Consider the following 26501-nt stretch of genomic DNA (forward strand, 5'->3'; position numbering starts at 1 on the left):
CTCGCGTCCAGCTGAGCGTGCAGACCGGCAGCCGCGTGCCTCTTCTGTCATTTGTACCGTGTGATAACTCCAGCTCAGGTCCTGCTTCCAAAAACAAAATATCAACCCTCTTTGTCACTCTCTAATCTGTGATTTTTTTAACTCTCTTCTTGTTAGAAATTGATTGTGGGGATATGACAGCCCAGGTAACTAGTCCCTCTGGGAGAAACTCTGACGCCGAAATCATGGAAGCTGACAAAAACACCTATTGTGTCCGCTTTGTGCCACAAGAAATGGGGGTCCACACTGTGGATGTCAAATACAGAGGGCAGCCGGTGCTGGGCAGCCCCTTCCAGTTCACCGTGGGGCCGCTGGGCGAGGGAGGAGCCCACAAAGTGAGAGCTGGTGGGCCAGGGCTGAAGCGTGGAGAGACGGGCATCCCAGGTGAGTCCTCCAGTGTCCACCGGGCACAGGTCTGCAGCCCAGTGCTTTGGGTTCTGGTGGCCTCTGCTCTGGGAGCTAGAGCAGAGCTTGGCGTAACGCTGTAGGGTCGCCCCAAGCCAGGGGTGGTCAGGGGAGAAACACAGAGAAATAATGTTGCTGTTGCAATCTCCATGCGGATGGAGAAGTCTGGAGATGGGCGTTTTGGAACCTGCTCTCGCAGGATGAGCTTGAGGTCATAAGGTGTGTTATACAGGGCTGATTAATTCAAGGCTAATAGGAGCTTCTTGGAGAAACTGCTAAGCGTTATCAGCCAGGATGATGGGACAAGGTAGTGTTCTTCGTACACATAAGTATGGAATGCTGCATGGTCTGTTAGGAAGAAGCTGCCACTTCTTCTTAGGCCACAAGACTTAGGCTTGTGTGTGCTCTCGTGTGCTTCAACAGCTGAGTTCAGTATATGGACGCGGGAAGCTGGAGCTGGAGGCCTGTCTATTGCTGTAGAAGGCCCAAGTAAAGCAGAAATCGCCTTTGAGGACCATAAAAATGGATCTTGTGGTGTATCATACATAGCACAAGAGCCAGGTATGTACTGACACCAATTGGTACCAAAATAACACCAGATGCTACTTCAAGAGAAGCTGAGGGCACTCACTGCTGCTTTTCTCCCTGCAGGCAACTATGAGGTGTCCATAAAGTTCAATGACGAGCACATTCCTGAAAGCCCCTACCTGGTTCCCGTCATCGCCCCCTCCGATGATGCTCGCAGGCTCACTGTCACTAGCCTTCAGGTGAGACACAAGGAAACATCTCCACAACTTGCTACACAGACTGATTTCGTCCTTGTTCTCCAAGACCAAAATGGTTGTCCTTTTTCCTTAGTAATAGCCTTGCATCTTGCAGCCAGAGAGAGGTTTTTGGCCACTGGCCCGTGGTAACCTGGGCTGGTAGAGCTGGCCTGGCTCTGTCTTGCCAGAACTTGAAGGCAGAAGGCTCAGCTGAGTGTATTACAGGTGGTAAGGTTTGGGAATTAAGAATAAGAGGCTCTAGAAGGTAGCACTGAGGAGCTAAAACTTGCTTTCCACTCTGTTAGCTAGGGGAAGGTTAAGGAGAACTGAAAGATGGACGTGACTCACCAGTGCTGGTGCTGGTGCCGAGTTACTCGGCTGGCACGTGGACCGGAGAGCTGGGCTGGGGGCTGGGACGCTGCTGCAGCCTGGCTGGAGCGTTGGCATGGACAGATGGAGGGGCCCCGCCGTGAGGGGGTAACAAAACCACACGGTCACAGCTCAGATGATTCATGAACAGTAGCACATCCCAGAGTGATTCACAGTTTTGCGGTTGGTCTGGGCTCATCTCTCTCTTAACCTCACCATATCGTGTGTGTGTGTGTGTGTGTGTGTGTGTGTGTGTGTGTGTGTGTGTGGTTATGTACACTAAAATACAGGTAACGTTAAAGGCCTGACTTAAATCTCCAAAGCCAGAAACTTGGATGTGAGTGAGACTGAGAATTTGTGTCTAAAGATACTGTACCTCAGTCCTCATCGAGTGATGATCAGCAACTAGTGCTTCAGTCGAGGCATTTTTTGGGGTATGTCCCAGCTGTGGTTCCGTGGCGTTTGCCTGGGCTGCAGGGCTCCTCCACCTTGCCTGCGTAAATCAGTCGTGACAGCCTGATCCAATAGTATCTCTTCTAACCAGGAGTTACAAGGGCGTTAATTAGTCGCTGTGGTATTGATGTTTCTCTTGTGTTTCATTTAAAGACTCTTTGACAGGAATACTCACTTCAATTAAGTCCTGGAGAGGCAGATAAAGCTGAGTATTCGGTAACGGAGCACAGTGCGCAGCATCAGCTTCCACAAAACCCGCATCAGGGACTTGCTTTATACGTTGTACCTCAGTTCTACTCAGTTGCATTTATTTCCCTCTTCAGGATTTATTTAAAAAAAAAAAAAAAAATAATCATCAGGTAAAGTATGTTAAGCATAAAATATTACTGCCAGATAGCTGCATGGGCTGCTCTGGTTGAGACCCGTTGCGGCACGGATGCCGCTGCCTCACCTTCCACCGATGGCCTGACAGCGCGGCAACATCTGGTTTCGTGTTTTAAATTGCTTTCTCATGTTAAGAAGTCTTGTGGTGGCGTTCTAAATGCAGCCTCTTGTGGCAAATATAAACATGCATATTACTCTTTCAGACAACTGGATTATCAGAGGCTTTTCCCCTGAATGAATCTGGAATGAATGAAGGGGCTGAAAATGGAGCTATAGCTTAAACATCCTTTAAATCAAGTGCCTGAGTACTGGGGGCTGACCTTGGTGATAACGGATGACTAGTCTTGTAAACCTGCCTCTGCCTGATTTGTCAGTCGTCTGGCTTCCAAAAACGGTCTGTTACCATGGGAAAAACCAGCCTAGTCAGCATGTGTGAGTCCTAAATCAGCCACCTCCTAAGTGGGAGAGAGCTTCTGACCGGGGAGTTAATGCAAGTCACAACTTTACGCCTTTTGTTGAAATCTGAAAAAAAAAAAAATTCAGTAATTGTGCTGAAGTGGGTATTTCCCTGCCACAAATCTCGCGCTGTCTGAAACAAGAAGTTTACATTTGCTAATCTGACTGTTGCATTCTCAGGAGTCTGGATTAAAAGTTAATCAGCCGGCATCCTTTGCTATAAGGCTGAACGGGGCAAAGGGCAAGATCGATGCTAAAGTCCACAGCCCCTCCGGAGCTGTAGAAGAGTGCCATGTGTCTGAGCTGGAGCCAGGTGAGCACGGCTTTACATTGGTCAAAACGAACCGGGTGACCTCCAAAACGTGCTTGCTGCCCCATGGTGAGGGAGGTTAATCCCTTTGGCTGGCGAGCAGCATGCCCAAGGAGCGTGCACCTTGCTTGGAGAAGACTTCTTGGTGTCAGGGAGTTGTTGGGTCAGGGTTGTGTCCGTGTTTTTCCTAGATAGCTCATGGAGTGACAGAGCCCTGACTTGTGTGAGATACAGATATTTAAGTCTTGGCTTGTCAGTGAAGGTCCAGTGATATTAGTCATAAATAAAATATGATGTGGTTGTTGAATTTAGCCAGGGAAGAAGTTTATTTTTCAAAGCTATGCTACCATCTTCGACTAATAGTTCATTTTTACCTTGCACTCACTCCTTCATACAAAATGTCAAGGAAGCTGAATATAAGCAAACACTACAGAAAGCTCAACACCTGTTTCAGCAATGAGCTTTTCTTTTTCACTTGAAGTCTGAATGAGTTACGGTCTGTACTATGGACAGACAGCAGCTGTCTGGCTAGGGAAGATCAGTCCCTCCTGTGGGTTAACACACGATCAAAAATGTTAAATATCAGCAGATTGCTAAATGACTTTATTAAAGGCGCAGTGTCTGTGGTGTCAGAGCAGCATGCTCAGCCTGCCGGTGAGATCTGGCTTGCTCTTCCCAGCTGCGTTCCTTCTTCGCACCGCTCCCTGGACCGCTGGCAGGCTGGGCTGTGATGAAGCTGTCATGCTGAGTGCACGTGTGAGGCACGTACCCTAAAACTCACCCTGCAGGCTACAGGACAGCTGAGATCAGGTCCTAGTAGACAAGGTGCAAATGCAACCTGTGACACCTCCTGTGATAAATGCAGCATTTTCCTACTTACATATGAGCTTAGTGTAGCTGAGTTTACCTAAGCTGGGACCAAAACACATCAAAGCGTTACAGAAGCTTTGCTTGGGTCGCTAACTGGCCCTGTGCTGGGTTTAAATGCTGGTTTATTTGTTATCTCTGATATGTCAGAAAAGCCACTTCTCTCTTGCAGATAAGTATGCCGTTCGGTTCATCCCCCATGAAAACGGCATCCACTCGATTGACGTGAAGTTCAACGGAAACCACGTGGTGGGCAGCCCCTTCAAAGTGCGCGTGGGTGAGCCCGGGCAGGCGGGCAACCCCGCGCTCGTCACGGCGTATGGGTCCGGCCTGGAGAGCGGTACCACGGGTAACCCTTCTTTTCCAGCTCCGATACAGACCTGTTTGCGCTTTGGCTTTGAGAGAGGCAGGAGCTGTTCCTAGGCATATGTTTATGTGACTTTGCCTGCTAAGGCAGCTGAACTAACCCATACTCTCTGCTGACCCCAGGCACAGGCTAATTTTGCTTTCTCGCATGCTCCTCAAGTCTGAACGATCATCGATTAGCAAGTCTGCAGGCTATTCCGAGCTTTGACGAATTTAAAACCTATAAAGCAGCAACTGTGGCACGAGTTCACTTGAGGTGGTTAGTGGCTGGGCTACGACTTGCCAGTTAGATTAGCTCCACACTGGTGGTCCCTCGGAGCTCCGGGGATGTTCTGGCTCCCTTCTGCACATGAACTCAATGTCAGTGCAAATGCCGGGCAGAGGCTTTTTGTGAGTGCAGATGTTGAGCTGGCTGTCTGGTTGAAGGAGTCTTGTTTAACTTGTATACCCCTGTTACTTAAACGGGTACCAGAGTGTACCCAGTTACCTTTTCTCCAATGCTTGCACCTCTAAGAAATTGCGAGTTTCATGTAACGTGATGTATAAACTAGGGAGTACGGCAAATTGTAGTGTGCTATATGTGCTTCAGAGGCAGTGTGTGAACTGACTCTTCTTGGAAATCTGACACTTTAGTTATCTGCTGTGGCTGCCCCATCTGATAGTTCACAACTCAAGAACATAGGGTTTAGGGGTGGTTTTTTTTCATTTATATGATTTATAGCCTTAGTAAGAAAGTATGAAAACATTCTGGGATATGCACTTCCATTTATTTAATTGTGTGCTTCCTTGGGCCCTACACACAGGTGAATAAGCAGAGTAAAAGTGATTTATTTTTTTTTCCCTTTTGGTGTGCAAGGTGATAGCTAGTTTTTCTTACCCTATCTACTGCTGTCTATTATGGATTCCATTTCATACCTTCAGTCTCCCTGAAAAAAAAAAATACGCTGCATTTATTCAGTCAAAGCTTCTGCTGTGCTGGAGAAACCAAGCAGTTGGTTTTGGAAACAAGTGGGTATACTATGTAAAATAAAGATACTGTAGCCTATGCAGTTTTAATAGGTGGAAACAAAAGCACTCATTAATACTAGCCACTGATACATCAGGGACAGGGGAATTTTTCTCCATCTATGAATGTGCTTGGGGTTGTTTTTAATCTAAATAGACTGTTTAACTTCAGCAAAGTTACTCTGTGCCGCCTTGTTGGATCCTGGCCGCTGCCAAAAGCCCAGTGCCCTGGGAGCGCCGAGCAGCGTTTCAAACAATGATCTACTGTGAAGGTTTCAATAGCTGGTGGCTGAGCACCTGAAACGTGCCCCCAGGAGGGCTGTGCGTCTGCAGCCTCCAACAATGCAAGCCTTTATTTGGGGCACAGGGAAAAAGCAGGGACTTCGGAGCAAGAAGTCTCCAGTGAGGAGCTGTGAAGCTTGCTGCCTTTGGAAATTAATTTTCCTCTGGTTGAGCAGTGCGTGTTGTAAGCTGACTGCCTTACTTCCCAGGCAGGCAGTGCCAGTAAGATTTACGGCTAAGGCATTGGAAGATGGTATAATCCTTGTGGGAGCCGGGTTCTTCCAGCATTGCAACAGCCTCTTGTGTGGAGAAGCTAGAAACCTCTCCCTAGTTTATCACCACGCTTGCGTGCTTCAGTCACAGCTATCGTAAACTTGCCCATAACCATCCTGGTTTTGATTGAGCTCAAAGCACTTTATTCCTCCTCAGCAGTGTCTGATAAAACAGCCCAAAGATCATAAATATTTGAAGCCAGTGGTTGACAGTAAATTATTTAGGGGCTGAAAGCCTTGCTTAATTTTTTCTTGTGTTGCTGCCGTTGTGTCTTTGGCTTAGTATTGGCAGCAGTAATTCAGCTGCGTTAACCAGATGCTGTAATTGAACAATCTTTTGTTTCCACAAACTGCTTGGAGTGCTCTGGCTGAGCAGTTCAAACACCCGTCTCCTTCAGGAGATCTCCTGCCCCTGTCTCTTGCTTTGTTGTGGGCTCTTCGCTGCTCATTGAGGGTCCAGGGTGGGACGGCTCGGAGCCTTCCCGAGCCCAGCGGGGCAGGAGCTGGCTGTGCTGGCGCGGGCTCTGGCACCCAGCAGAAAGGCTCGTGTTCTAAGAGCTCTCTCTCTAAGCCAGTCTTTTGATGCCAAACTACTTCCATTTTGGTCCTGAAGGGCTCTCATGGCCTCTTCTGCCACACTGTCATGTAACACAAGCAGAGGAGGGAGCCAAGGTGCCAGTGGGGAGGCTGCCGGGGGTGCAGAGCCCCGGCTCGGGGCAAGCCCTAGCCCTTGCAAGGGTGCTGGTGGGGGCTGTGCTGTTCCTCCCTGCCCGCAGCCTTGTCTTGCACCAAATTAGCTGTTCCTCGTTAATAACTGAGGCTGCCTGTGTAACATCGGGTGCGAGGAAGAGTGTGTCTTACTGTGCTAAATCTTTCTAGGACTGCAGTCGGAGTTTTTCATTAACACGACCAAGGCTGGTCCAGGTGCCCTCTCTGTTACAATTGAAGGGCCGTCAAAGGTGAAAATGGACTGCCAGGAAGCTCCAGAAGGTTACAAAGTCATGTACACACCCATGGCTCCAGGAAGCTATTTAATTGGAGTTAAATTTGGTGGACCTAACCACATAGTGGGCAGCCCCTTCAAGGCAAAGGTTACAGGTAAAAAGCTAACCAGTATTTACTGTGTGCCTGAAGTAGTTTGTATCATTCAGCAAATATGTTCCTCCAGGATAGTAGTGTGGCATTCAGGTTTAGATGCCCAGAAACGTGAGAAGTGAAACATTTCTCCCCAAAGCCTGCCTAGATGAGGGATCTCAGGAGAGGCTACAGGAGCATCAGTCACGGAGCTTGCCAGCTTGACTCAGTGGAGGGTTGTAAAACAGCTTCAAGGGAGAATATTAAGTCCTGAGCTAGCCCTAGGGTTTTGCACTGGGAGTAGGGAAATGTGGCTTATTTACCCATTCCCACCCACCCCCAAGCCTGAAACCTTTAGCATAAGTGTTGTCCCTCTTGGTCTCATTTTGGTGCAGGTATCACGTAACCAAAGGTCAGTAATGTCTGGGAGGCTTTTAGATGATGCGAGTAAGGCTGGTTTAGGAAGCTCTTTCTCTCTTCAGTGCTGTGTTTAAACACAGACTGGAATTCATTTCTACTGCTGCCCCTGAGCTAGTGAACCCTCTCCTGGTGCCCGTGGTGTGGTAATGTTCTTGGGAGTGGATGGCAGGGACTGCGCTCCCCCAGGCTGGGACATGCTCTGCTTTCAAAATGGGTTATTGCAAAATTGCACCTGCTTTTCTGCCAACTCAAGTCATTTTTAGCATTTGGTGATTGGAGCACAATTAACTCTTCTTAAGTGGCCAGCTTTGCTTTAATGAATCCTGAAGTTCCTGTGGTCCTTTAACCACTCGAGGGCTCTGGGATGGGATTGTTGCCAGCATTGCTGGAAGATGTCAGTTTAAAAACCCAAGTAGGAAATTGCTCCTCTCCGAAAATGCATTTTGGATGCAGAATGCATGCTAGTCATTAGGAGGGTTTTGAAACCTCCTTGTAAATGCCTTTCGGATGGGGTGAACCTGAATGTCAGAAATCTTTTCTGTTTCCAGGACAGCGACTGGTTAGCCCAAGCAGTGCCAACGAAACTTCTTCCATCCTGGTAGAGTCGGTGACAAGGTCATCGACTGAAACTTGTTATAGTGCCATTCCCAAATCCACCTCGGATGCTAGCAAGGTGGTTTCCCGTGGAGCAGGACTTTCAAAGGCTTTTGTGGGTCAGAAAAGCTCCTTCTCTGTGGACTGCAGCAAAGCAGGTATGGGTACAGGAACCAGCGGGATGTCAGGGTGGTTTAACTGGACATTTTTTGCCCTAAACCAGCTTGTAAAGTTAAAACTCGGAGCTTGAGGTGGTGATCCGGTTCTAAAGAAAAACTCTGAATGCCACACAGTGCTCACCAACTCAGTCCTAATGCAGAGGTGGTAAAGATGCTGTTTCCTCTCCGAATGGCTTTATCTGGGCCGGGTGCACCTGAAAGAAACCCCAGGGTTATGGCGTGAGAACAAACAGGCTGCTGAATTCAAGCAACCCTCGTGGTGCATTGCAGTGTGCCATGCAAGGTGTTCCCGTAAGCCTTGGGTGCTGATCGTCATCACCTGGAAGCTTTGCGGTGGGTGGATTACAGGCCAGCTGTGTTCACTGGTCTCTGCTATTAACTTCTAACGAAGTACTGGAGAGGCAGTGCCTGCTCACCTTCATGGGCAGTGTTAATGTCTCCTGTGCTCTAGTTAGATAGTGGTAGCCTGCAGGGTCTTTGCAAAATGCAGATAAACCCTTGCCTCTATGAGGCTGAAGGCTTTTTAAAATAAAATTCCTTCTTATACCAAATTAACTTGGCCATACCTCAGACTACGACTATGTGAATTAAAATAACAGAATCCATGTGTTACGGAGCCAATATATTATGGTCCAACTATGCCTGTTTATTTAAGTTGAGGAGCGCTAACAGTCTCTTATTTTGCTGTAGGTTCAAATATGTTGTTAGTTGGCGTCCACGGACCTACAATACCCTGCGAAGAGGTATCCATCAAACATCTGGGGAGCCACCAGTACAACGTAACGTATGTCGTCAAGGAAAGGGGTGACTATATTCTGGCGGTGAAATGGGGTGACGAGCACATCCCTGGCAGTCCCTTCCATGTCACCGTTCCTTAAACTCGCTGAGCGTCAGAGTCAACCTTTGTGTCTGCAGTTCAGATGTAGAGTTATACCAGGTGCAGTCTTGTTGCAAAATGCAGTATCTAGATACACACGGCTCACATTTCAGTACAGTCAGAAGTAAACTCTGTAACTATTTTTTACAAGCATTTCACTTCTATCCTACTTACCAACCTAATGTCAATCTATTTAATGTCCTCCTCAAATTGTACCTTTGCAGTACTGTCCAGGTCACTGTTAACATTTGGAGAATCATGTGGATAAATAGACACTAATTTCCCTTGTGGATGTTAAAGGCTTTAGATGTTAATTGAGAACTGGAATTTGTCTTTGTAATTGGGTATCTTAACTACTGATTTTATTTGACTGGAGACTTTACGGTTTAGTTATGGAATATGACTTCGGCTGTCCCCAGTTCAAATTCTTTTCTGTAAAGAAATGAGGTAAAACTGGTACTATAATAGGTGCCTTTGTATACTTGATCAATTTTAACGCTTAACATTATAAAAAGCTACTAAAGGTGGCTTTACCACTCAAATTTAAAATGTCTCTGAAAATGCTTTGCTAATGGTTTACGTTTAGGAAAAGTTTATCTTTTATAGCAAGCCAAAAGCAGACTGAAAATGAATTTCTGGAAGCTTTCAGCCTTTCGATGTTAATGCTTTGTAAATCTAGATAGGTAGCTTTTTGGCCACAGGGCTAGCAATGCGGTTTTTAATTAGCTTTGGAATTCTGGTGAGATTTCTGTCACTGTACAGGTAACTCCCCACACCCTTTTTATTCATTTTAAGAACAACCCCCAGTTTGGCTGGGTTAAATAAAGCCCCTAAAGTTGCCAAGGCAGGTGTAGCTCTCGCCTGCGTGACCCAAAATTGATGCAGGTCAGACCGCAGCAGTGTATTGGGGAGATGATCGGCAGTTTACCTGGAGGCTGTGGCCAGGCGAGTAGCTAAGATGGTGCAAAGAAGCCAACCTGGGGATGGGACCCCACATCTGTAGTTGAGTATGGGGGTGGGAGGGAGGGCGGGTGTGCAAATTTACCAATAACAGCAATGCCGATCAACAAACCTGGTTTTGGTGTGAGTGGTTTTATTGTATCTCGGTCCAAGGACATGCCTGAGGCATGCTCATCTCTCCTGAAATCCGCTTCACGCTGCAAAAGGCATTCCTGCTGAAGGACAGGGAGTGAAATCTTCCATTATTACTTGTCTGTTTGTCCTGGATTACTCTGTGCTCCTTCCCAAGTGTGTATCTGAATTGCTGTCAGCTGCTGGGGCTTTAGTAAACTCTCCAAATGAGCTTTAACTCTGCAATTAGGAGAAGGTAGGATTTGTTGAAATGTCACTGTCTGTCCCTAGAGAGAAGTTCACACTTACGGTTCTGTAGTTCCGTGTGGATGCACTACTCTCCAGCACAGTCATTGGGGAAATAAAGGAAGGTTGGGGTTTTTTTACTGTGCTTTTTATTGTGCCTTAATGTGAAATGCTCACTACATTGTAAACTAGGAAGTAAAAACAAAATAAACTGGAATAAAATGCAGGATTGTAAAATTGTATCTTATAACTTATTAAATAGAAATGTTTGCTTCATTAAAAATGTGCATGTTAAAAACAACATTGGATTCCTTTCATATATAGTCAGTAAAATTCAAACTAAAGCCGCAGCGTGCGGCAGCTGCAGGCAGACTGAACAACCCCTGGCCCACGAGCCATGTAGGTAGCCACAAAAAACTTCAGCATAACTTCACTGACATTATTTTTTTTCTTCTAAAACTTTTTTTTTTTAACCTAAACCAAAATGTCTAGCAAAAGTTTAAGCCATGGCATGAACGCATGGGGCGGCGGTGGGCAGAGCATGAATGGGGCACGACACCGGCACAGGGCGCGGTGCCGGCAGGTTCTAGGTCTGATCCTGGGGTGCTGCCTGTGGCCCCCTCCGGCCTCGCTGGGCTTGTTTGCAGAAGGTGGTTCCCGGCATGGTGCTGCACCTGGGACCGGCCGGCTCCCGTGCACGGCCATGGAAACCAGCAGATGTTTTCCCAAACAGGCTGGAAGCCCTGCTGAAACCTGAGGCGCAGTGGCTGCCAAGAACTTTCCTGCCCCAGGTTTATCAGATTATTTCCTTTTTATAGTTAGCTGTGTTTCATTAGCTTTGTGCTACGTCAGCCTGAACCTCCTATTTAATGTTTTTAAACAAAACAAAAAAAAAAATAACCCTGGATACAGCTGGGGTTGAATAAACCTGGAGAGCCTTGAGCCTGCGTAACCCTTGTTTGCCAGCTCCCTGCTTTGTCTGGCCGTCTCTTGCCTGTTACCACTTGGCGTCTTGGTCTAATAACATTAGCTGAGATTAATGGGAGCTGTCTGTGAGGCTGATGGACCCTGATTGTTACCTTGCCTGAGGTTACCTCCAGCAAAAGCTAAGCTCTGCTTCAAGCAAGCAGTCTTGCCTTGCCTGGACACTGACAGCGGTGGGGTGGCCACAAAAACTGACTTGCTAAGGACAGCGAGCACCTGGTGGTGGTGGTGGGCGTGAGAAGATGCTGTGTAGGTTGTCTTTGGTAGCAACATTCAGCCAACTCCACCAGCTCTGGCAGTTGAGGACTGACTTAGTCTTGGTGACAGAGCAGTGCTTTGGTGGGTACTGTGCTCTGCTTTTGTTCTTTGGCACCTTGATGAAGGTTTCAGTTTGCAGTGCCCACCGTAGCAGGCAGCTGTGGGGCTGGGGTGTCAGTGTACCGGGTTACTGGTGTCCCAGGGCCTCTTCCCAGGTAGACTTGGAATGGTATGAGATGCACTTTCTTCATTATTTACAGAGGACTGGCATATTTGGTTTGCCTTTAGCTGTGGAAGTGGTTTTTTTCTGCTGCTTTGGTTGAACTTAAGTCCTTTTTTTATAATCTCTCTCCTTGGCGGTGGTTTGCAGTAGGATTTGGCCACATGGTACCTGTGAGTCCCGCTGGGAACTCGTCCATCCCTCCTCTGCTGGCCCAAAGTGTCCTGTGAGCACTCGGCTGGATCTGGCAGTGCCCTCAGTAGCCAGCTGGAGCTACTTGCCTGCTGGTGGCCAGTGACCCAGGCAGCCCATAAGCCAGGGCACCACCACATAGGAAAGCCTGCTGGCACCCACTGCATTTCCAGGAGGTTTGCTGGATGTTTTGGTGGCTGGTGGAAGGTAAGTCCCTGCAGCACACCAGTTGCCTAAGAACAGTAACTCTCCAGAGCATCCCATCCCCCTGTCTGGTATTGATGGTTTTTGATGCCTGAAGCATTTGTTAGTCTGGATGGGTGAGGAGAAGGGGTCTTTTGGAGATGACGTGGAGCTGGTGCTCCTTACAACCTGCACACTCGGCCTGTCCTGTAGCAGTTCTTGTCCCTGTGCTGTGCTTGTTCCTGCCATACCCTGGGGTCTCACCTGTGTTTGCTGCCCACTGGCCTTCTCCTTTGGTTTGGGGAGCTGTTGGGGTTCCCTCTTCAGACCTTGGCCCCTACCCCTGGCCTTGCCTCCATCTGTTTCTGATGGCCGTTACTGGAGGCCATGTGGCAAAGATCATGTATACTTGAGCATCACTCAAAACAGAATACTTTTTTTTGTGCTGCCCCGTTACAGAAATGCAATCAGGAGAGCACCCACTGCTTCTCAGCACCTTGGAGGCTGCTCCTGGGGGCAGGTGAGGTGGTTGGTGGCCCCTCCACAACACACACGTGGTGTCCTTAAACCTGCTGCCAGCACGGCTCTTGCTTTCTGCACCACTCACAAATGTGAACAAACGTCTTTTGTTTTATTGTGCCTGATAGAAAAGATGCGAGAGGTCTCGTGTTAGCTGGGGGAGGCAGCTCGTGACAGCACTCTGTCAGGTGCTCTCTGACAGTCGTAAAGGTCCTGGTTTGCCGTGGGCGTCCTTCTGCAGGGCTCCAGTGCCTGGCTGTGCATCATCCCAGGCCATGGGGACTTCCAGCTGCTGGCTGGCCCCAGGCTGCAGCACGCCCTTCGGACTGCCAGCTCTGTCATTTGGCCCAGCACCACCCTGGCAGCATGGGGATTTGCTTTTCAAAGTAGCTTCAGCCACAAGGAGTGGAGCTCCTTGCAAAAAGCATAAGGTGCTGTTTCTGCTCAGCTGCTTGCCTTGGGCGAGGGGGAAGGTGATCTATCTGGGGCCCACCAAGAGCCGGTCATCTTCAGCATCTGCGTGCCAGTAAAATAGTTCTCCTGCCATTTGTCACCTGCTATATTGTCCTTTGTGCACGATGATAAACCTGGTGTGGTGCTGCCTGGGGTGTAGCACCAAGTGCCTTTATTAACGGGCTAGATCGTGCCCCCATGATGGGCGTGCTGGGGTGTGCTGGTGAACGTGGGGCAGCTCGGGCATTTGGTGCTGGGCAGGGCTGACCACAGGGTGCGCAGGCAGAGCGGGGCTGGCAGTACCTCTTCACCCTTTCCAGTATCAGTATAAGTGATGATCTTCAATAAATTTAAAAATATATCTTAAAATGATTTGAATAATTGAAATTATGAAATCTTTAAATTATTTCAAATTAATCCTTTAATTATTTTAAATACATATATAAAATATAATCCAGTATGCTTAATTTTCCTAGTGATGTTACTCGGCAGTAAGTCTCTAGTCCATGCCAGGCCTGGGACTGCACAAAGCACTTTGTGCATGTGCGTCCAAAGTGGATCTCCCGTTACCCACCAAACAGCACTGAGCGGGTGTACTAGCAATGCAGGCGGTGGGGGTGTCACTTAGCAGGGCTCTGGTTTTGGTCAGATTATGCAAACCCTGTAATTAGTTTTCCCTCTAATTGTCTGTGGAAAGCAAAGTTGTGAAGTTTCCAATGCAGAACCTGCTTTTTTCTCTACTCAGTTTTAACTTCTAAATGTATTTGTTTTAAACTGACTTGATTTTATTTTCAATTTATTTTTACCCCACATAGAAATATACTTGCAGTACAGACAATGCACCTTTGTTACTTAAAAAAAGGAAGCAAACTACGTATTAGTCACATTTAAAAGCCTGTCCAAAGTGGTTACATATAAGCAGACATCACTTGACAGAAACTGGGATGGAGTTACACAAAACTCTTAATTCAAGGAATGGCACAATGCTTTTTTAGACAGTGTTTTTTGTTTGAGGAAAGACTCTTTCCAAAGCATTTGTTGTTACGACAGCTGCCTGCGCTACTCTCTCCCATGGGCCAAATGAAACTGGTTGCCCAGTTTGGCCTCTGCCAGGTGAGGGGCAGCTCTGGGTGCGCAGGGAATGGGGTCTTGCAAAGCTGCCGTCAGCATCGCCAGTTGTTTACTCTCTGCTCTGTGCCAGCTGGCTGGGAGGATTTTATTTTTATTGTTATTTTTCCTGGTTGTTTTTCTTATTTTATACATCCTCTATCCACATCCAAAGTAGCAGAAAGGAGTGTCTGAAGTGTTGCCGCCAGCAGTGGTGGTGTAGGATGGTGCCCAGCCCCACCGTATTGCTGTGGGCCAGGAGCAAACCCGCCTGGTCCCCACACCTTCCAATAGCAAACTCCCCAACTCCTGTAAGCAAATGTTTATTTTAAAAAAGAATTTTTCCCTATGTTACAGGAACTCAGAGATATTCCCATCCCATCACAAGGTGCCACATCCTCATGCCTCCATCTGAGCTGGAGAGGAAGCAGCAGGATGGGCTACATCAATTTTTTTCCACCACAGCCTGCAGTAATTCATTAATATTCAGCAGGTCCCTCTCGCAGATTATCAAAACAGCCCCGCTGCCAGCTCTCCCTCTTGTGTGGGGCTGTTTCCCCAGCGCCTCCTGGGAAAATGCTTTTAAATGGGCTTTTCAGAATTTCTCAGACTTTCAGAGTTAATTTTCATAGTTGTGAATTTACATTGCATGCTTAAAAAAGCCATTGTCACTAAAATCAGGCTGGATTTATAGCTCATGTCTCTATTAATTTGACTGGGATTTAAAGCACGTTCTTTATATAACATGAATGAAAGGCTAATATATGCGATGTTAAAAAAAATTAATATAGGCGTAATACAATTTAGCAGGACTCAGTGGTATGTTTGGCAGCTCTTCCCTGTGATGAACTGCTTTTCTGCAGGACCTTTGTACTGCAAATATTTGTATCTGTGCTTAGCTGGAAGCCTGTGCCTCCTTTGAGCCCCATGGAAGAGCTGGCCGTGCTGGGAGGGTATTTCTTTCTGACAGTGATGTCCTGCTGGGGGTTTTCTTTTTTTTTTTTTTTTTTTTTGAGGATAGGATTTTGCATCTGGCTTCCCTGAAGATGGCTGGGGTCAGGCCCTCCTCCCGGCTGGGAGGCACAGAAAGCGGTCATGGCTCAAACGCCGGCATTTGCGGAGCTTTTCAGGGAAGCGTTCTGGTTCCTTTGCCAATATGGAAATTAATTCCTATAAATCTGTCTCCCGACTAACTGAAAATACTCCGCAAACCCCGACAGCTGAGGTGCTGTATTTAAAGTGTCACATGCACTATTTAACCTTGTTTCTCGCGCCGCCTGGAAACCCAGCCTGCACAGAAAGGGCGTTCGGGGCTTTATAGCAGGTGACAGAGCTTCGGTCGCCCCATCCTTGGGGTGGCGGAGGGGAAGGGGCTAAACCTGGTGGGCCGGGGGCTGCAGGAGCCCCCGTGCAAATGGCAGCATCCCCCAGCACCGGAGAAGGGGGTCGGCAGCACGTGCCGCAGGCGGGCACGGCGGGGTGGGGGGGTCACTCACACCGCCCCCGGACCAGGTACGACCCCCGCCCCCGAGCAGAAGTGGGGCATGGGAAGGCATCCCGGGGGGCTGGGGTCGCTGCGGGGCTCAGCCAGCCGCCCCGATGCTCTTGGTGCAGCTGTGGCGAGGGGACACCGAGGGGTCTCCTGCGTGGGTGTGCCCCGGGCCCTGCGATGGTTTCCCGGTGGGATAACGGTGGGCAAGGAGCCAGCCGGCGCCGGGGCCCAAACCGGTGCTGCCTTTTTGCTGCAAAACTCATGTACGGACGCAGTGAGGCCAGGGGCGCTTGGGTGGGGGCAGCGGCGGGCCGGCTCCCGGCGGGGGGCTCTGCGGGCCGGCCCGCTGCCCGCCCCCCCCCCCCGCCGCCCGGGATCGCCACTCGGCGCTGCCGCCCGCCCCTTCGCTGCCGCCAGGGGGCGCGCTCGCCCCGCCGAAGGCTCCCGCAGGGGGCGCGGGCCCCTGCCCGGGCGGTGGGCTGCGGGGCCCCGGGGGAGCGGGGCGGGGGGGCGCTGCCTTTCCCGGTCGTTTTCCTTTCGAACACACCTAGGATAAAGGCGAGTGCTGTCTTCGCCTTCCACGCTGCACCGGCCCGGCTTGCTCGGCGGAGAGCGGCCCCGCCAGGGAGCCTGAGCGCTGTGCGATAGCGGAGTGGGAGCAGGGTCCCCGTGGGCGCCGTGCGACCCTCCCCCAGGGAGCCCCCGCCGCTCCTCCGCCGCGGGTGCTTATCAGTGGGCATCCAAGGGCAGCCCGGGGCACCGAGCTGCTCCCGCCGCCCCGCCGGCCCCGGGGCAGCCGACCCCGGTAGTCCCGCAGCGGCTGGTGCTTCGATTCTGCTGCCTTTGCGATTGCTGTCGGTGCTGCCAGCCCTGCTGTGCCACCGGGCAACGCAGCCTCTCCGTGGCTGACACATCTGTCCGTCGCAGACACATCTGTCCGTGGCTGACACACCGGTGTAGCCAGGCACAGGATGCCCGCGGGTCCCAGCCCCAACCCCACCGGCGGTGGCCTTGGCACCCGTCCCTGTTTGCCCGTTGCCCACCTGCCGAGGAAGCAGCAGGAGCTGCAGAGGGTGTTCAGGCTTGAACTGCACGTGTCTGTGTGTGTCTGTACACAGCTGAACTTTCAGCAACATGAAGCAAGCATCAATGTAAACCCAAATCAGCAAGGCTGTGCTGTGTACAGATGCTGCCGTGCCGAAGGGCTTAAGAGCTGGGGACGCTTGCATGATCCAGAGAGGGGACAGAGCCTGGTCCATCTGACCCCTGTCCTTCTGTGCAGTTTGTTAAATAGTATGTCCCAGCATGTTTGATAATGTTTTAAATATAATTTTTTTAATGTTCCTCTAATGCTGCATATTCAATCACAGTGCATGCTCCATCGGTCTGTGTTTGAGAATACAGAGACCCCAAACACACAAGCCAGATGGGTCCCTGTGGGGTTTTGTACCAGCTCTACTGTGTCCTCTGTTGCTGCCAGTACCTAAAAGGAGACAAAAGGAGGCACACACAGCCCTGTCCTGCCAAGGGCACTTCCCTGCCAAGGGACTCACTCTCCAAGGGCAGTAAAACCCATACTCACATGGGTTTCCACAGGGCGAGGGGCAGTCCTGGCTGTACCTCTGTGCAGGGCAGCAGGCACCTCCTGTGGGGCTGGGGAGGGGGTCTCTGTGGGACGGTGGAGACCTAGGGTCTGCGGGACATAAAGATGCCTCCAGCATCATGCATTGGAGAAGGGCTTCCCAAGGACCCAGACCGGAGGGAGTGGGGGCCTTAGCACTGTTTGTTCAGCTGAACCCTATCTGCTCTGTGTCCTCTCCTACCCAAGGCTGCTGTGGAGGAAATGGAGTTTTCAGCTTCTGAAGAGCTGCTTTGTTTCTCTCCCAGCCATGATCTGAGACCTGGCTTGCATGAGACAGTCTTTCCAGGCTATTGCAGATTCCCAGCATAAAACTTCTGTTTGATCATAAATAAAGCTCAAGAAGCCTCATTCATCAAAAGAGAAACTTTTTTTTCTGGCTGCAGAATACATCAAGGCTCCTGCAGGCTGCAACAACTTAAAACCACCTTTGCAGTTGGGACAGCGAGGTAATGATACCCCATGTGAGAAAAATCTAGAGATGACATGAACTGTTAAACATTTTAGGATGTAATTGTAGTATTGTCTAATGAATATATGGAATAGAGACAGGAATATCTATAGAGACTGACTGTGCTGACTGTACAAGCTTTGGACACTGCCCAGCCCCTATCAGATGTTGTGAACCATGTGTAGATGCCCTCTGTGTGCCTTCAGCCCCACAAAAGTGCATCCCAGCTCTTCACAGAAGGGCATCATTTTGCATTAAGATGTCTCTGCCAGTCAAACCTTTAGCCTTTCTGTAACAGGATCATGTTGTGGTTTAATCCCAGTTGGCAACTAAGCCCCATGCTCACCCACTCCCCCCTGGTGGGATGGGGGGATAATCAGCAGAGTAAAAGTGGGAAAACTCATGGGTTGAGGTAAAGACAGTTTAATAAGTAGAACAAAAGCCAGACACGCAAGCGAAGCAGGCCAAGGAATTGATGCACCCATTCCCATGGCAGGCAGGTGTTCAGCCGTCCCCGGGAAAGCAGGGCGGAAAGCAGGGCTTCATGGTGGGTAACGGTTATTCAGGAAAACAAACGTCCTAACTCCAAATGTGTCCACCTTCCTCCTCCTTCCCCCAGGTCTATAAGCTGAGCGTGCTGCCATATGGTATGGGATATCCCTTTGGTCAGTGGGGGTCAGCTGTCCTGCCTGTGTCGTCCCCCCCCCTCCCCAACTCCTTGTGCCCCCCAGCCCCCTCGCTGTGGGGTGGGGTGAGGAGCAGAGAAGCCCTTGGCTCTGTGCAAGCTGCTCAGCAATAACAGAAACATCCCTGTGTTATCAAGGCTGTTTTCAGCACAAACCCAAAGCAGAGCCCCATACCAGCTGCTCTGAAGAGAATTCGCTCCACGCCAGGCCAAGCCAGCCTCTCCAGACCGAATCCTGAGGCTGCAGCACAGCAGCAGCTGCTCTCCAGCCACACCTCTTATCTTCAAATGCTGGGTAAGGGATTGATTCTATTTGATGTTGCAAATAAGGACAAAGATTTTCAGTAAAACCTGGCCGTAATTAAGTGTTTTTCTTGGTTGAATATATCCATTATTGCTTTCCTGGAGTGTGATTTATTCCTTTGCGCCCTGCTTCTTTCTGAAAGCCAAGAAAGAGTAGGGACTTACGTAGGACTAAGATGCAAAGCCACAGACTTAGATTGATTCCAGCCTTTACATGAACCATTGCTGCTGTCAGCCAGACATTGACATTTCTATAAAAATCCTAATGTAAATATTTGTTCTAAATCAGTCTCTTTCCTTTTGCCTTGACTGGAGTATATCCGAGGGAGCTTATGAAATGCTGTATCGTTTCAAGATTAATTGCTACTGAAAGTTGGAGGATTTGTTGTCTGCCCTGCACACACACCCCTGGGATAACCTACTCTCAATTTAGTTTCTTTCCTCAAATTCTTTCTCCCTGGACAGTGAGTTTCACAAAAGCCGAACTGTCTGCCTCCCCTAAGAGCCTGTCTCCCTTGCTAGCCCTCCCTCCCTGCCCCACCAGCAGACAAACCAGGGGCTGTTGATGAAGGGAGGTGAACATTTGCCTCTGCTGACAGTTGGATCATTCCCACTTTTCAGATGCCATCTGTGTGACAAGGTTTGGTCTGCACTCAAATACAGCCTGTGGGCTGAGCTGAGAGAGCAGATCCCTGCACCACTGTGTTAAATAATCATCATTAAAGTCTGGTTCATCAGAGAACTTTGGGGGTCATCGAGGTTTTGGGGTGGGGGGAAATGCAGCTCGCTTCTGTGTCAGGATGCTGAAATCATATTTTAATGTAAGTTTTATGACCTTCTCTGTTGGCAGTGCTGTCACCTGGGATCTGCAGGACTTCTCACCTGAGCTTTGCAGGCAAGGTGATGGCAGCTGGCAGGCAGGCAGGAGTGAGAACCACCAGCGCTCTCTTCCTCCTGCTCCTGACTGGGTTAGTGCAGAAAAGGGGCTCTCACTGCCTGTCCCTCTGCCTTTTCTTCCTGCCTTGCCCCAAGCCCCCGGTGCTATGAGCAGTTTCAAACCCATGCGGAGCAAGTAATCTAAGTTAACAACATTTTACAATTGCAAATCACCAGGCACAGACCTCTGGTTGCAGCTCTGAAGCATACACACACACACACACACACATGCACACGATGCAGAAAGGTTGTTTTAATCCTGCCCTGGCAGAGCTGCAGAGCCCCCGTGAACGAGAACGCATGGAGGTCCCTGCCCTTCAGGTGTTAGAGATGAAGCACACGGAAGTTTTTTACCCTTGCAGTAGCTCCTTTTATTTGTCAATACAGTAAGTATAGTATGCTGCTTCTAACTGATTTATTTTTGCATACTGTGAGGAAAATAACCTGAAGGTTTAATTTGCCTTCTCACCCAAAATATTTGAACTTTAACAAAATATTTGGGTTTTTTCCACTAAATATTGCACTTGCTGTTAAGTATATCTACATTAGTCTTCTACAGGATCTGCTGGCATCTGTGTATTTCCACACCACTTGAGAGGACTCAGCATGCTCATGAGCTTGAGTGGCGGCTCTTTCTTGGTCTCCTCCTCTTCGAGAACTTTGATTTCAGCCAGTTGAAGAAGCCACCTTTTGTTTTTAACTCAAATTCTACTGGGAAGTGGTCGCTCACCCCCAGTGTCTACAAGACAAGGAGAGGGGTTGGGAGCTGGCCACCACGCTCTTGCCAAACCCTGCCCCAGGGGGTCTCATTGGGATGGTGGGGAAGTGGATGTGCAGTGGTGGATGCGGGGAGGTGCAATGCTAGCATTGCATCACTTTGGGAGGCTGCAATGGTTTTATGGCCAAGACTGTGTTCAAAACTGCCTGGATAGCATTGGCTTTGAGGCCCTGTGTTAGCTCTTGCCCCTCTGCTGCAGAGGCGGCGCTGTGCCTACCTGCTCCTCAGTCATCTGAAAGTTCTTCTGGAAATCGAAGACACTGACAGAGTGTGGCATGATGGCATGGATGAGCTTCTGCCCGCTGACCACGATCCTGCAAGGAGCAAGGAATGGGGGTGCTGTTATGATGTGCACAGCCAGCAGCAGCCAAGCCGCACAGAGCCAGTGACCAGGGAGGTGGCCTTGATGGAGTCACAGCTGCACATGGTTTATCCTTACCCGCGGGCTGCCCACTCAGAGATGTCAGCACCTGCCTCCTGCTGAGTCTGGCTGATTGCTTTCCTTGGCAGTGAGGCATCTAAATATCTTGCATGCATTGGCCAAATTACTTCTATCTAAACCCACCCCAACAGTGCTGCAAAGTTCAAAGCTGTACTTTGGATACAAAAATCATAGGAAGCCAGTGACTGGAGTCTCAGTGAAGTCCTGCTTTGATCCAGAAGCTCGTTCTGCAAGACATTTAAGTCTTGACTTACTCTGGGCTCTAACAGGCTGATGTATTTGTCCCTGCTGAGGGAGCTGCACGTAGCAGCACGACTTGCCATGTGCCCAGAGGAAGGCAAGGCGTCCCACCTCCTGAGCAGAACCAGACTTTGCATTTGTCAATCCAAATTACAAATGCAAGAGCCAAAACCATGGCACAAAGCCAGCAGGGAGGTGCAGCAGCACCTTCTGCCAGGGTGTCTGCAGGGCTCCCTGTGGATGAGAAGCGCTGCATAACTGCCCGGCATTTATCTTCACCTAAGCCACAGCAACAGCTGGTTCTTGCATGAAATTTTGCCCTTTCTGCAAAACTGCTTGCCAACCAGCCTGCAAAGTGCTGTGTGCTCCTGACTAGAAGTATTCAGATCTCATTTCCCCCTGGACACTGTTTTATCTTTGAAGGCCTCATGCACATTTGCTTTATCTGACAGTCACTGACACCTTTCGATATACTTTTTTTTCTCTGAGAGTGGTAAACAGAGAATGCTTTGACAGTGAAACCTTTACCTGTCATATGAGCAGCTTGTGCTCCTCTTCACCGTTGTGTCATTTTTGTCACCAATTAGCCAGATGAATTCAGGGTAAGTCCTCAGCCGGATGTTCTTCCACTGTTTTTGGGGAACATAGCTGCATCCAGCGTTAAAGTCCCCCATGAAGATGAAGTTCTGGAAGGCAGAGGGGTTTTCAAAAGTAGTAATGAGGACAGCTCTTCAAAAGAAGACTGGCAAGGATGTTTAGGGTCAAAGGATGCTCCCGATAGCCATTACAGCTCAAATAGCAAGCGCTCATTGGGTGCAGTGGGGCTTCTCCTTTCTGCTGGGTGCACCACCAAGGCATGCTGGTTTACTGATTTTACGCAAAGTTTACTGATTAAAATGTGGAGAACTTGGTGAAAACGCATCAAAGAAGTACTCAAAATCTGGGGTTTATTAATGGTTTTAAGGTTATCAGGCTGGAATAGAGAATAGTGTGCCAGATGACTCAGTACCAAAGCCGCTGTTAGTAACACAGATGTGGCAACTAACCTCAGTTTTCCAGCGCTGTTTTACATCTAAATACACATCATAGAGCTCATCAATCTCCCGTACTGCTGTCTCCGGTGTGGTGTGCAGAGGGATTATAGCAAACTCTTTGACAGCTTAAAAACATGGCAAAAGAACAGGAAAAAAATGTAATGGTTACGCACACAATGAATCACAAAGAAACAAGAGACCAACTTGGAAGCAAGAAGGTTTCTCTGAAGAAGCAGCAGCCTCTGCCCTGGCTGTGGATCAGAGGCAATTGCTGGGTAATCGCACCGTGCCCCCCACCAGCTGCCCAGCCACAGTTATGCTGCGATGCGACAAGGTGCTGCGCCAGGACCAGGCAAACCCCGCTCCAATATGGAAAAACCCACGGCAATCGCTGCTCCCATGGCCACGCCAGCAGCACAGAGCACATCTGCCACACCACTGCCCACGGCAGCAGCTTTCCAGGGGCTGCGGCGTGTGCTGAGCTGTGGGCGATGCCAGAGGCAGCAGCCCCAAGGGCTGAATGCTGCTCTTGTAGGGAAATGCGGGGGGGGGGAGGGGGGGGAGGGGGGGGGCAAGATGCGGCCCCTTTCGCCTGCCCCCACCACGCGCTCGGGTCCAGCTGGTGCTTTTGTTGCTGCATGAGATTCGTCGATGGGCGAGTGATTTGTTTCTGAAACATCTCACCGGTTTTTGGAGACTGGAACCAGATGGTGAAGGGCTCTCTGGAGAAGGCATCCTCATCCCCGGGCTGGGTGTCGGGGTACTGGTAGGTTTGTTTCACTGATACCAGATGCTGCCTGCAGCAGGATAAACAGGGTAGGGGATGGCACGCTCGCAGCTCGCTGGGACATGTCTAACACTGACTCCATGCTCTGGTCCAGCCCCCAGGCCTTAGTCTGGGACAGACACAGCCATGCTGGTGGCTGCACCTGGGATGATCCCCACACCCAGGCACAGCCCATCCCACCCATGCAGCCTGCACCTCTCCAGCTCCCTCGGAGCAAAGCCACCACCGCGGCTCTACAAGGCTGCCAGCCGGGAGGGCAGGTGAGGGGCTGGCTTGGTGGCCAGGGGAGCTCGCTGACCTGTAGATGAAGGCGTACTGCTCCTTGTAGCTCTTCCTTCCCAGCCTCTCGCTGACCACACAGCTGTAGTCCTCCTTCGGCCCCCTCAGCTGACTGGAAGGAAAGCGGTGCTGCTGCCTTTGTTTCTGCATTCACAAGGGGCTGAGGAGCAGATAATTTTGCCTGTGCCCAAGCGCAGGGGATGTTGCCTGCCTGACCTCAGCAGCAGGTAGTAGGGACAATACCCCTTCCCTACTCATTGCAGCCTCTGTCCCTCCTTCAGCTGGGTGTACTCTGCTTTTCCCTCCGGACCGTCACTCCAGACAGGCAGCCCCCAATCCCAAGCAGCCCCCAACCCTGCAGAAAGGCGGCTGCCCAGCCGCTAGCCAGGCAAGGGCCCGTCCCTCCCTTCTGTTTTCCTTCAAGAGTTAATCTTTAATGAATTGAATCTAACCTGGTTATTTTGATTGAAAAATACATGTCCTACAGTGGTCTGGAGCTGGCTTTGCTCCTGGCCTTCAGTGAGGCTGCCAGAGCCTGGGGTCCTGGGGTCCTGCCTCCATGGCTGGGACGGAGCCCAGACCCTGAGCTTTCGCCCCAGAAGGCAGCGCTGAGCAGAGTAGGGCTCTTGCCAAGCATCTTTCCCAATATTTGCTTACTTGCCCATGGCCACCTTACCTGGTGAGCTTCTCCACCAGGAAAGGACAAATCCGGTTCTTGTTCTCCTTTATTTCCATCAGCAGCATGATGTCACAGCGAGAAATGATCTGCAAGGGGAAGAAGCAGAAGCAAGTTTGCATGCTGGTGGGTTTTGGAGGGTTAGAAAGAGGTTAGAAAGAAGTGGTAACTGGTGCGTGAGAAGTCCTTTATGGAAGAAGCAGTGTCTGCCCTGGAGCTGGGGTGGGCGTGGGCAGCGGAGCAAAACCCTTCTGCTTTCAAAGCGGTCTCACCCCCTCGCGGGAGCTGGGAGAGGGAACTCGGAGGCAGAGCAGTTTCGAGTTTGTTGAAAAACTCCGGGGCTTGATGCTGAGGAGGAAGTCTGGAGAGAAAGGGGCAGCAGAAAGAGAGCACTGCCGGTGCTGCCCTGTGCCCCCCTACCCACTCGGTCATGCTTCTTGCTCCTCCTTGCCCTTGCCACATGGGTTTTCTTCTCTGCTTTGGACCGGTGCTGCACACAAGCATCCCAATTCACTCAGCGCCCAGATGGATGTGGCAGGAGGTTTTGGGGGCACTGAGGGGAGCCATTAGGGTCTATCATCAACCAGCTGCAATGGTTTTCATCCTTTTTCTGGTGCACGCACCCCTAGGGCCCTGCGGCTATGCTATGCCTTCTGAAAGCCGCCCGTGCTGTCAGCGTTTGCCCGTCCCAGTCATCTGTTGCAGACCCCTCTGAAATAGCCTGTAGAGCACAAAGCAACCCCTGGTCTGAAAACAGGGTCCCGGCACTTGTGGGCTGCAGCACTGGAAGGGGCTGCAGGGTGCCCGGATGGGGGGAGGGCTGCCCCAGCCTCGCTCAGCTCCCACTGCCGGCGCTGGGATTCCCCACAGGCAAGCCCGGCTCACTCCACACCCTGGCGTGCTCAGGGGCTTCCTTCTTCCCCCAGTTTTACTGCTCTTCAAATGTTATGGGTGATACTCATGGGGGAAAAGCCCCTTTTTCCCCCCTGAAACTTGTAGAAATTAATATATTGCCCACGGCGCTGACAGTACAGGAAGAACAGTCTAGAAACGCAAACCCCAAGCAAACCCCTCTTCTCCAGCAGTTTGCAGTGAAAGGATTAAAACCCAACTAAATGGTGGCATTCCTCACTGCTGCCCTTCGGCACGCACAGCCACCCTGCTAACACCCAGCACCGTGTCCTCTGTTACTGTGGCATCTTGGAGAGCACTTACAAAAGCTACAAATCCAAAACATGGTTCTTTTAAAAAGCTGAGTTATCTTCAGCTGCTGCAGAGGAAGCCTGATGGTGAGGGCTTGTTTTAATAAATCAGCAGCCAGGCTTTTCAATTTTGTACACACTCTAATATGATACTTTCTGCTGTCCTGAGAATATGTTTAATTATACAAGAATATTTCAGAATAATTAGCACATAAACAAGGTAAATAATGTATCACAAAATAAAGCTCTGTGGATTCAAAATGAAAACTATTTTTACTGTGCACAGAGGTTTTCCTCCTTTCCTAACTCCATTTCCAAAAGAAACAGCAAATGTTGTTTCTGTTGTATTCCCATGCAAGCTAAAATAACAGCAAACATCCTACTTAACCACAGGCTGATTTTTACTGTAAGAGTATAACATTATTTAATTATTCATTCGTTGCTTTTACTTGAAATTCAACTACAAAAAGGTAAAAAAGTGCAACATTATGCAACTAAGAAATCTTTGGAAAGCTCAATGTCTGTCCCATCCAGGCAAATGAACATACCTTTACCACGGCATCGACGACTTCAGGTCTGGCTATTTTAGTTTCTCCAAGAGACCTCACATTGAAGGAGCAGATTTTTAGGCTCAGAGATGGGCTGAAATTGCAGAGCAAAAGCAAGATGAAGAGCAACATCTTCAGGGACTTGGACAAAATGAGTTGCTGTGAGTGTGCCTATAAATATATATGTGTGTGTGTGTTTGTGGTAGTTGGGAGGTCAAACTGAGCAGTCAGCTGTGTTGATCACGAACATGAACAGGAATTGCCATTTCCTCCTTCCCCTCGCTTCCATCTCCCAGCTCAAAGCAACATGGAGACTTTGAACTTCTGCCTTGGGGGAAAACCGGTTCTTCCGAGCCAACCTCCCCACCCTGGAGGAGCAACCGCTACTGCTCTGCCAGACCCCAGCATCCCTCCCCACAGGGAGGCACCTACTGTGGGATGCCTGCTATGCCTGGGTACCGGCCGGGACCACCCCAGGCAGTGCTGGGGCAGGACCAGGCTCCCTGGGCCACCCCAGACTAGAGGTCAAGACCAGGAGGTGGATGGATAGATGGCAAAAGGGTCTGGGAAGCAGCAGTGGGGAGAGGAGGGGGTCTGGAGGAGGTGAACACCAGAAGCCCCAGTGGAAGCTGATGGTGGTGGGACACCCTGGACATGGAG

General features: G+C 49.9%; 2 protein-coding genes across 5 annotated transcripts in view; one reads left to right on the forward strand and one right to left on the reverse strand.

The window, feature by feature from the left end:
- FLNB (filamin B) overlaps positions 1 to 10734 on the forward strand; it is a 73679-nt gene extending 62945 nt beyond the window's left edge. For 2 of the 3 annotated variants that reach the window (XM_080383167.1, XM_080383166.1), the window contains 8 exons: positions 157 to 423; positions 868 to 1005; positions 1096 to 1211; positions 3051 to 3183; positions 4220 to 4396; positions 6852 to 7070; positions 8015 to 8218; positions 8930 to 10734. In XM_080383167.1, coding sequence (XP_080239293.1) covers positions 157 to 423; positions 868 to 1005; positions 1096 to 1211; positions 3051 to 3183; positions 4220 to 4396; positions 6852 to 7070; positions 8015 to 8218; positions 8930 to 9117 — 1442 coding nt within the window. In that variant the 3' untranslated portion in view covers positions 9118 to 10734. The remainder of the gene's footprint in view (positions 1 to 156; positions 424 to 867; positions 1006 to 1095; positions 1212 to 3050; positions 3184 to 4219; positions 4397 to 6851; positions 7071 to 8014; positions 8219 to 8929) is intronic. The other variant, XM_080383168.1, reaches the window with a different exon arrangement.
- A 9467-nt stretch (positions 10735 to 20201) lies between these two features.
- DNASE1L3 (deoxyribonuclease 1L3) lies at positions 20202 to 26092 on the reverse strand. Of its 2 annotated transcripts, XM_080383178.1 has the most exons (8): positions 25842 to 26092; positions 24092 to 24180; positions 23435 to 23527; positions 23034 to 23146; positions 22362 to 22474; positions 21844 to 22001; positions 20851 to 20947; positions 20202 to 20594 (listed from the first exon to the last, which is right to left on the reverse strand). In XM_080383178.1, exons 1-8 carry the CDS (start codon positions 25971 to 25973, stop codon positions 20466 to 20468), a joined length of 924 nt encoding a protein of 307 aa, XP_080239304.1. In that variant the 5' UTR covers positions 25974 to 26092; the 3' UTR covers positions 20202 to 20465. The 2 variants fall into 2 exon arrangements, with proteins under 2 accessions (XP_080239304.1, XP_080239305.1); XM_080383179.1 differs by lacking the exon at positions 25842 to 26092 and having other exon boundaries at positions 23435 to 23575.
- Between the last annotated feature and the right edge of the window lie 409 nt (positions 26093 to 26501).

This window comes from Falco punctatus, assembly GCF_963210335.1.
Source record: "Falco punctatus genome assembly, chromosome: 4".
Lineage (NCBI taxonomy): Eukaryota > Metazoa > Chordata > Aves > Falconiformes > Falconidae > Falco > Falco punctatus.